This window comes from Pan paniscus, chromosome 1 (genome assembly GCF_029289425.2).
Source record: "Pan paniscus chromosome 1, NHGRI_mPanPan1-v2.0_pri, whole genome shotgun sequence".
Classification (NCBI taxonomy): Eukaryota; Metazoa; Chordata; class Mammalia; order Primates; family Hominidae; genus Pan; species Pan paniscus.
The window spans coordinates 91,275,894-91,287,101 of record NC_073249.2 but is presented as its reverse complement, the minus strand read 5'-3'; the positions used below and the strand labels follow the sequence as shown (position 1 = coordinate 91,287,101).

At 38.3% G+C, this 11,208-nt stretch overlaps 1 protein-coding gene across 1 annotated transcript; it reads right to left on the bottom strand.

Moving 5' to 3' along the window:
* On the bottom strand, positions 1–10,148 carry LOC100982553 (olfactory receptor 6P1). The gene is made up of 3 exons (XM_057300835.2): positions 9,830–10,148; positions 6,127–6,221; positions 1–3,016 (listed from the first exon to the last, which is right to left on the bottom strand). Exon 3 carries the CDS (start codon positions 2,992–2,994, stop codon positions 2,041–2,043), a length of 954 nt encoding a protein of 317 aa, XP_057156818.1. The 5' UTR covers positions 2,995–3,016; positions 6,127–6,221; positions 9,830–10,148; the 3' UTR covers positions 1–2,040.
* Positions 10,149–11,208: the final 1,060 nt, after the last annotated feature.

The following is an 11,208-nucleotide window of genomic DNA, read 5'->3' as shown; positions in this document are numbered from 1 at the left end:
TTTTAGGAGTTTCTCTTACGGAAAGGAAGTCCTGAAAGCAGTTGAAGGAATAGACGCTGTCATTTAAAGTCAGCTCAGGTAGGGGGACATAAGATTTTCATCAAGGGGTGCAGATTCCACCTTAACTTGGAATTTTCAAGCCATGTAAGTGCCTATATCACTTGTAACAATTTCATGGGCATCCTTAGCTTCTAGAATTCCCTCAAAAGACATGCCAAGTTACAAAAGTAGCTTGAAGCTATTATTTCCCACTAGATATCTTAACACATTCATCATCCTCCCAGTCCAGAGGTCATTTGCTGCTCAGAGATAACTTGTGCCATAAGTAATTTTGTGTAGTAATGTTTATTAGGTTTCTAGGGAACCAGAACTAGAAATTAATCCAAGATCAAATTTATCCAAAAGGAAAGAGAAAAAAAATGCTAACCCTTTGCCCGCATATGTGTTATTTATTTAATATTCACAACAAGCCCATATGATGGAAAGGGTATTATTTTTATTATCAAAGAGAAACTAAGAGCAGAGATGTAAAGTTTCTTGCCTATGATCACATAACTTGTTATTAGTAAAGCCAGGATCAAATTGAAATTTGCTCGTTCTAGGGTCTGAATTCTGAACTCCATGTCTCTCATAATTCTATGAAAGGAGAGGAGAATGTAATGTAAATTGAGCTATGTTCAGAGCTGTTTCTAAGGCTATTCAGAAATTTTAAGAAAACAAAACAACTTAAACTGTTTTAAGTATCAGATCTTTTATTGTTATTTTGTTTTTAATACTGGAAAATCTAAAATGATTGTTGATAAAGTAGTTTGCAATGATGGACACATGTCTTTTTCTCCCTCAAAATCTGTCTCAGAATAGGCAAATGTGCACTGACCAACAATCCATGTTTACTGGAATTTGTTCCAATATGCATATTTATTGTTATTGCATATTTATTTTGTTTCACATATTCCACATCTAAATAATCGTTGAATTTGGTTCAATATGCAGAAATTTGTGTAAATGAGCCTAGATTCAAGATAAGAAAAATTTCTCTGAACAATTCAAGTAACTTTCCAAAAATCAAAGGAACTTGCTAGAATACCTATGATTCAGGCTATGAACCTGAGACATCCCAATTGCCATAGAGATATCTGCATCCTATCTATGGCTCTTCAATCTTCTTTCTTATGAAGGCATTTTCTGTTCTTACAATCCTTTGACTAGGAACACAATTTAAAATATTTCACAATCGGTATAGCCCTGGCACTAATTAGTTAAAACAGGTGCTGGCCATAGCGAAGGAGCTGTATATAAGCTGTATATAAGCTTTCTAGAACATTTTACCTACTACCTGGTCAATATTTGTTAGGTCAACCAGCTTTACATGCCCCTGAGATTCAAAGAAGGGAGATGGAGAGGATAGTTAGCCATATTCAGTCAAGAATATATGGCTGAATATCAGCACTGCATCTCTCTCTGCTTTGACTTTCAGTGAATATGAGTTTTGTAGATAAGATGATATGAAATTAGGTCTTGGGGTATAACCTACTTGTGCAGTTTCTTATGAAAGTGGGATTTGAGAATCTGGATCTTTGAAATTGTTACACTGAAGTCTACCAAATTTTTTTCTTGGCATGTCCACCAGTAAGTTCCCTTGTTTTCTCATATTATATTTTCTCACTTATAAAATAATGGGTTTGGTCTAGACTAGGGAATCCCAAACTGTCTATGAAATAGGAATTCCCAGGAAGTTTGAAAATTATTCACGGCAGGGTTACATTCCACGCATACTCAGTAAGACTCTCCACATATTTTTTGGGGGGAATCTGTATTTTAACAAATTCCCAGGTGATTCTTCTGTAGCTAGTCCAACCTTAGTTTGAAAACTCCTGTAAAAATGATTCATAAACTTTCATTTGTATCAGAAGGTCCCAGACAATATTTAGAGAAAATGTTGGCACATTATATTTATGTTCCCTTTAAGCCCATTCTGATTCCTTGAGGAGGCCCTATTAAGATTCTGCTATTTTCACCTCTCCCAGGACCTGTTGTATATCAGTCCGGAACATCCCTAGGATAGTGACATCTGCCCATCACTGTCTTCCTGAAGGCCTCCTTCACCTCCTTGTTCCTCAGGCAGTAGATGGCTGGGTTGAAGAATGGTACAATGATAGTGTAGAGCACAGAGATAATCTTGTTGTGGTTGAAGGTGTACATGGCCTGGGGCCGTGCATAGGTGAAGAGAGTGGAGGAGTAGTAGATAACAACCACTGCCAGATGAGCGGCACAAGTGGAAAAGGCTTTGTGGTGTCCCCTGGAAGTAGGGATCCTCAGGATGGCTGCAATGATGGCAGTGTATGATGAAACCACAGCCAATAGAGGGAGTAGAATCATCACCAGGGCCAGAAGGAAGTCTACTAGCTCTGCTTGCTCCTTGTCAGAGCAGGTGAGGTTGAGTAGTGGGGAAATATCACAGAAAAAGTGGTTGATAATGTTGGGTCCACAGTAGGACAATTGGGAAATAAAAAGAAGCTTCATCATGGAGCTGAAGAAGCCACTGCCCCAAGAGGCAGCAGCAAGGCGAGTGGCCAGACTGGAAGGCATGAGACTAGGGTAAAGGAGGTGTCCACAGATGGCCAGGTAGCGATCATAGGCCATAACTGCCAACAGCACACATTCAGTACAGGCTAAGGCAATAAAGAAGTACAGTTGGGTCATGCAACCTACGTAGGAGACTCTACCATCCTGGGTAAGAAAGGCTGCCAAGAGCCGAGGAATGGTGACATTGATGTACCATAGCTCCAGGAAAGAGAGATGGCCAAGGAAAAAGTACATGGGGCGATGAAGGCTTGGAGCAAGCCATATTGTGAAGACAATGAGTGCATTCTCCAACAATGTCAGAAGGTAAATTGCAAAAAAAAGGACAAAGAGGAGCAGCTGGAGGGGAGGCGTGGTAGGGAAACCCACCAAGACAAACTCCTCGACATGGCCTCCACTCAAATTTCTCATGGCTCTCTGTTCACTTGAGTGCCTAAAATAAATCACAGGAAGAACAAGAGGTTTGAAAGATAGCTGCAACAAACCACCAACATACTCTCACAGGTTATAACCACTGAAGATGCTTAGTGGTATATTAATTATTATATCATTTTTCCTCTTCACTTTGCTGTTTTTTCTCTCACCTTATAGGAAAAGTTAACAGACCTGAGTACTTAATTACCTAGCAATCTTAACTACAGTGGGTATTTGATAAATACTTTCTGAGTGATTTCAGAACTGCTTGGCATTTTGATTCTTGTTTTCTTGTCCAGGACATGCTCTTCCTTTACATCCCTTAGAAACAACAATAAACTCCTAAGCCCACAGCACCTTTACTCAGTATCTGTTGAATGACGGAATAAAAGAAGGTGTGACCGCAAGCTAGAGCCTACAAGCTTATTTCTCAAGGGAAATTGTACTAAGGGGAAGTAATAACTCAAGGAGATTGCTTGAACTATAATGCAAGGCAATAAGGCAGTATGAAGACTGGTTTGAAAAATATTCATTTCCAAATAGAGAGACAATTCAATACAAAGGAGATAATGAAGCTCTGCTCCAGAGAATAGTTATTTTTCCGTTCACTTTACATGTATTTTTGAATACATTTGTAGTGCTAGAATTAGACAGTCTTATTTCCAGGAGGTATAACAGGTTAAAAAATTGAACTTCTGAAAGTTGTACATGTCTTAATTCCTGGAATCTATAAATGTTACATCATATGGCAAATATTTTGCAAATGTGATTAAATTAAGGACTTTGAGATGGAGGGCTTATCCTGGATTTTCTAGGTGGGCCTTAAATACAATGAAAAAGGTCTTTACAAGACAGAGATAGAGTGAAATTTGAAACGGACACACAGAGGAGAAGGCAATGTAAAGAAGAAGCAGAGACAGATTTAAGGATGCTGGCCTTGGAGACTGCAATGATTTGGCCACAAGATCTTTATCTTGAATGAATGCCCACAGCCATCAGAAGCTAAAAGAGGCAAGAAGAATTTCTCAAGAGCCTCCAGACGGAGTGCGGCTCTGCCTGTGCCTTGAATTGAGCCAAGTGATACTGATTTTGGATTTCTGGCCTCCAGAACTGTGAGAAAATAACTCTCTGTTGTTAAAACCCACCATATTTGTGGCAGTTTGTTACAGTAGCCATGGGAAACTGATGCAACTGGTGAGGCAGGAAAATGAAAGAGGAAGTCATTTTCTCAACCATTCTTCTATGCTTTTCCAGTCTTCTTTTAACATTGTCAGTGACCTGACGTCTCCAGGGAGACCCTGGTAAAATTACAAGTCTGACTTGAGATTGGGTGACATGTCATTAAGCATTTTTACTTTTGTTGTGATTTAAGTACCTGTCTTTAAACATTATTTTCCTCTAAGAAACTTAAAAAATGATATACTAATTTGCATAGTTTTAACTTGACATCAAATTTTTTATTTTTATTTTTATTTTTAAAGGATGAGTCCTTGCTGTGTTCTTCAGGCTGGACTCAAACTCCTGGGCTCAAGGAATCCTTTCACTTCAGCCTCCTGTGTAGCTAGGACTACAGGCACAACATCTATTTTTTATCAGACATTTATGTGGCCACAGGGAGTCTAATTTTTTACTGCATTATGAGAATTGAACTTTTAAATGAAACTATTAGATTACTTCTTTATGTATTCAATGAAATCTAATGAAATCTAAATATCAGTGCTATGGTAATGATATCCACTGATACTTGTTTAAACAAGTACACAAATGAGTATATCTTTTTAAAACTGGAAATTTTAAATCATTTATTTCACCAAAGTCACAATTCATGGTATTGTAATATATTTATAATTGCAAGTCTTTTATTGATTTCTCTGTATCTACCTACATGTTTATTGTTTCCTGTACTTTTAAGACTTTGAGTGCTTTATAAAAGATTTTCTCTAGCTGTTATATAATTAGCATATATTTACCTAAAGCAATATAAATATAAATATATAAAACATCTAAAAATATATTGGACAAAAATTTTTAAATTTACTGGAAAACTATCTCATAATAATGTATATTATGCTTTTGTCCAATGTTTGTCTGTATTGTAAGACTTATTACCACAATGAGAAACATTTTAGCATCGATTCTATTCTGAATTTTCATTTTGGAGGTGTAAACACTAAGAAAACTAGTTCACATATAAGTAATATTGATGTACCATAGCTCCATGAATGAAAGTTTGTTTTGTTATAGAAATAACACTGGAATATTTAAACTTTTTATTAGTTGTGTGCCAGAAAATATTCAGTAACATATCATCAAAATTATTTTCATTCATCTATTAGCTGACAACTTGATTAGCTTCTATTTCAATTGCATTGAAAGAAATAGATTGCAAACCACTGACCTGCAAAAGGATTTGATACCCAGTTATTAGCCATTTACTTTCTCTACACTGACATTGGCACTGGCATTAACTTACACTCTTGGACATTTCCATATGGCAAGATTTTGCTATGCCTTTCCTTGTTAAAAAAATATAAAAAAGAAGTGGGAAAGGAAAAGACACTTTCTCTAGCAGATCAATTTTAAGAGCTCTTAAAGGAGTTGAAGATGAGAGAATCAGTCCTTTGGAACTATTCTTGCCTGGACATTGGAAGATTTTTATTTTTATTTTTATACCCTCAAGTGTCCAAAAAGTCCAGTTTGGAAACAGTGACTTTAATGCATCAGATACTTTTCTGAGTGAGAGTTTAAAGAGAAGGTATGCGTGGTAAGGTTAGGGACACGGTAGGAAGCAAGCCCAACATGCCTCAGGAGTAGGTAATAACAGAGGATGGGAAAAACTTGAAAATGATGGCTGGAAACTCTCAAGAGACAAGGTAAGGGAACTGAGATGCTAAGGCAGACTGAACATCTGAAAGGGGACTTGTCCTTACCCCTCTATTATCAGTCCAAATCATAGTAGGCACTCAATAAATATTAGTGGAATGAGTTTCAGTCTTGATTTGTTTAGTCTTGAATTTACATCATTCAGATTGATATTATACTTTGAAAATATAGGTAATTGAACTAAAGGAAAACTAGGGTTCTTTTCCAGTTATTGCACTGCATAAAATTGGTGAAATTCCAACTTACCAGGGTCAGTCCTGAGGGATGTGGGAGAGTTGTTGGAAAACGGAGTGAAGGGTGGGAAGCAGCAAAAGAAACCACCATCAGAGTCAACAGGCAACCTACAGAATGGGAGAAAATTTTTGCAATCCACTCATCTGACAAAGGGCTAATATCCAGAATCTACAAAGAACTCAAACAAATTTACAAGAAAAAAACAAACAACCCCATCAACAAGTGGGCGAAGGATATGAACAGACACTTCTCAAAAGAAGACATTTATGCAGCCAAAAAACACATGAGGAAATGCTCACCATCACTGGCCATCAGAGAAATGCAAATCAAAACCACAATGAGATACCATCTCACACCAGTTAGAATGGCAATCATTAAAAAGTCAGGAAACAACAGGTGCTGGAGAGGATGTGGAGAAAGAGGAACACTTTTACACTGTTGGTGGGACTGTAAACTAGTTCAACCATTGTGGAAGACATTGTGGCGATTCCTCAGGGATCTAGAACTAGAAATACCGTTTGACCCAGCCATCCCATTACTGGGTATATACCCAAAGGACTATAAATCATGCTGCTATAAAGACACATGCACACGTATGTTTATTGCGGCATTATTCACAATAGCAAAGACTTGGAACCAACCCAAATGTCCAACAATGATAAACTGGATTAAGAAAATGTGGCACATATACACCATGGAATACTATGCAGCCACAAAAAAATGATGAGTTCATGTCCTTTGCAGGGACATGGATGAAGCTGGAAACCATCATTCGCAGGAAACTATCGCAAGGACAAAAAACCAAACACCGCATGTTCTCACTCATAGGTGGGAATTGAACAATGAGAACACATGGACACAGGAAGGGGAACATCACACTCTGGGGACTGTTGTGGGTTGGGGGGAGGGGGGAGGGATAGCATTGGGAGATATACCTAATGCTAGATGACGAGTTAGTGGGTGCAGCGCACCAGCATGGCACATGTATACATATGTAACTAACCTGCACATTGTGCACATGTACCCTAAAACTTAAAGTATAATAATAAATAAATAAATAAATAAATAAATAAAACCACACACACAAAAAAGAAATTTACTGACTGTTCACAAGTTTGTTGGAAGCCAATCCTGCTCTGTAGCCTACAGTGGCTTATATTGTCTGCTGATTCAAAGACAAGACTGCAAGTTGGTCCCCTTGTGCCCAGAGGTGCCCATACCCCACCTCCTGCCCACCCCTCAGACATATTATGTCATCATCTTCACGCGTTTCAAGCTCAATTGCTGAAAACTGAACCCTTTTTGCTATTTAACCTGGCCTGCTATTGCAGAGAACTTTCTTCTCCAACCAAGGCAACTTCAGCCCTTATTGTCCACCAGAAATGGTCTGTTCTTTTATTCTTTTCCTGCTCCCAGTCTGCCCTCCCTTTTTGAAGAGGCCCTCCTCGATAGACTACTTCTGAATCATAGTACTCAGATCCCCTCTGTAGCTCTGAGTATATCACGGCACTGTGCCCACTGAACTCTTCTTGTATTTGTTCTTTCTTTTTGTTTCTTACTTGCTTTAACTTCTAGGTGTGTCTTCTCCATCATCAGTCTGGGAGCCCTTCCTCCTCTATTAGTGCTACAAAATTTTTATATCAAGGGAGGATTCTACCATCAGGGCAGCAGAGTACAACTTAGCCTGCAATGTTAGCAGTCACACAGTGATGATCTCTTTAAACATACCCTTCTCATTTGGCAACTTAGATTCCAAGTAATAATTAATGGGGAACACCTTGAAGAATTCTCCTGTTGCATTTTCCCCCAGAACCAAGAACAGCTCTTTATGGGTTGGTCTTCTCAGGACTAGATGATATTGATGCTATTGTACAATTTATCTTTTATTTGCCTTTGAATGCTCCCCTTCAACATTACCCTCCCCTTTACTCCTGTTTTCCATTCCTCTCATTTATTCCTCCAGTCACAGCAGAGTTCTTCAAGACACCACTCTGTTATTTTACCTCTGGTCTTTTGCACATGAATGAACATAATAAACAACAGAGCCTCTGTGAGGACTTTGTCCAAAAGGCCCTTCACACTCACAGCTGCTATTATGACCATGACTCTATTAATAGATCTATGGGGTAGCTATGTACCTTCCTGGATTTGTCCTCCTTGGTAGCAGAGATCTCACTCATTGCTCTATTCTAGTGAAGTTCATTGCTTTGGCCATAATACATAACCAACGTATATTTATCAAATTAGTTAAGAAATAAATAAGGTCATACTTTAAGAACTTGGAAATTTAAAAGGTAGAATGTCATTTCAGGGGTGGAATGTCGAACCTGTTTTATTATTTGTGAAATAGTTCTGCTGCTGCCACTGCTGGTAATATTTGTCATTCCTACTTCACTAGATTATATCACATTAACAGAGACGATTACCTGAGAATTATTTGCCCATAATATGAAACAACTTATTATTGTAAAGCGCATTGGTGATGCCATAGCTCTGTGGGCCTGAAACCATGTAGATATCACTTGGATCTTCCAAATTAGCTATTCACACCAGCACATTTGCCTGGATTCCTGTTTAACCTCTACCTTTTAGATGTTACATAAGTGAAGGTTAGTAGTAGATTGCCTGGTGTTCAGTGGTGCTCTATGGGAAGCAACACAAGCCTTCATCTGGAGACACATTGGGCAGAGCCCTGTGCATAGGTATATCCCACTCCCAGAGAAAACTGCCTGTTTTGTTTTTCTTTGTTTCCCTTGACTTCCTCATTTATCATCACAAATTGAAGAATCTTAATGCACCTACCAAAAAACTGGTGAATTAACAACTGAGGACTGTCTGAAATTATTATAATTACTGTCTTCGTCTCTATCTATAAGGCATATAAAGAAGATATAATAATTATTCATTACTCTGTGCAGGGTAGTGAGTATTTTTCATATGCTAACTTAATTCTCACAACAGCCCAGTGAGTTTAAGCACCATTATTTCTATTTGTAAATGACACAGAAAGATGAGTGATTTTTTTCCTCAAGTTCATACATCTAGAAAATTGCAGAAGTGGAATAAACTTTGATAATCTCGCTATGTAGATATGGTGGGAAATTTAACCTCTATCCTGTACATCTTCCATGGAAATAAGTAAATGTCCATGGGTATAGCCAAGTGGACTCATTTACATAACAATAAAGGGTTTTTGTTTGTTTGTTTGTCTTCTCTGTGTATGGCAGTCAAATTCATTCAATAGTTGTGTTTTTTTTTTTTAATCTCATTCGAATTCGTAGATACAGACTTAATATGATAGGTATTTCTTTGGGTCTTGCCTTAGGGCAAGGGAAGTGCTACAGCCTAAACACACAAAGATTGGCTTCTGCCTCTCTTATCATGGCTTTCTGCTTTCTGGGTTCCCCTTTCCCACACATATTTTCCTGCCCTGACCAATGCCTTCACAAATCTCTAACATTTTACCTCATTGTCACTTAAAAAAAATCCCTCACCCTTGTGAACATTTCAGATGCATTTTTCAGGTGCTATCTCTAGAATCATAAACACATGAACAAAAGATTAAAATGACAGGGTACTCACTCTGAGATGTTCGAATGATTAAGCTTTTTCAAATTTTAAGCACATTGTATAGCTCGAGAAATTCAAGCAATTTTCAGGATTATAAGGAATTGAAAATCATAGGGAATGGATGAAGGATTTGAGGGTGTCTAACCTGAATAAGGACAAAATTTGTCACAGAAGTTCACCTACTTCTTTGCTTGCCTGTCTTCCACGTTCACACACATACCCTGCCTTTTGATATTTGTCAATAGGCTGATTAACTTTTGCCTCTGGGCAGGTATGGTTTGCCCTAGAAACTCTTCAATAAAGTTGATACTTCATGCTGGTCTCTAAGTTGTTTGTGGCATGGTAGGGCTGAGGTTTTGCAGATGGGGCCCTGAAGCAAACAGAGGCAGCAGTAGCAAGCCCTTATTACATTTCCCTTATTATATTCTCATCAGGGACATAGCCCCTTAGTATGCATTGTCATGGTGACCTACCTCTCCCCAAGAAGACTGTGTCCAAGTCGCCTCAGGGACCCTTTGTTCTAGGGCATAGGTGATACAATGAAAAAGCATTGTCCAGAGGGACACGGGTGTGCACTGAAGCGGAGTAACGTCCTCAGGTTCATTGCCTGAGTGTCATCCATGTAGTGCTTCCACAAACCCTATTTTCAGAAGTGCCTAAGAGGTGCCTAGATATAATGATAATTCAAAACTAAAATTCTGTTGAGGAAATAACACAATAAAGTAAGAGTTATGGACAAGTTAATTCTGATAGGTTATTTAGACTGTTACATTTTTTGAGAAGATGTTTATTTGTTAAACTCTGTTCACTGTTGCTTCTTATTACTTGTTTGTGCTTATGTATGAGGGAGAAATGCTTTATCTCTCTTCCGTAAGTCTACAAGCTCCGTGAGGAAAGCCTGTTTGCTGCTTGCCCTTCTTTACAACCCTTTGTAAATAAAACTTGGTGCATGGGGAAGATCTCAGGATAATTGGTGGGAAGATGTGTAGAGGAGTGCTTGTGAATTCCTGAGTCCTGCCTCAGATCTGAGTCTGTTTCTGAAAATAATGGGGTTTTCTTTCTCTTGCCACTCTGGTTTTCCTGACTGTCATTCATACCCAGGTTACTTCTTTGCTTCTTTTTCTTCTGAACTGTAGCAAATGGAGTAGGGTTCCTCGTGGGGTATGTGCTAAGCAGCCTGTCACCGAAAGTGTTCAAGCAGAGCCCAGACGACCTGTTTAGGATGCAATATTGGAGAGGAAGTGCCTCCAGTAAAAATGATGGCTCTCTTCTCTTGGCAATAATGATAATTTGTTGTTACGCAGAACAATAGAGTTGTAAGTAAACACTTTGCAAAAGATTAAATGATGCTATAAGGAGTTGGAGAAATGCAGTTATTGCGGAGATTTTAGCTCAAATGGTAAGGAGATGGTGACTTTCAGAAAACACAGAAGGCAGAACAACATGAGAAAGACAGGGATGAGTTCAGTCTTGACATATTAAGCTCAAGGGAAAGGCAGATATATGCAGCAATAAATCAGAAAT

What these genes read in the sequence shown, in the direction of transcription:
- LOC100982553 (XM_057300835.2), bottom strand. Translation starts at nt 2,994, where the DNA reads ATGAGAAATTTGAGTGGAGGCCATGTCGAGGAGTTTGTCTTGGTGGGT.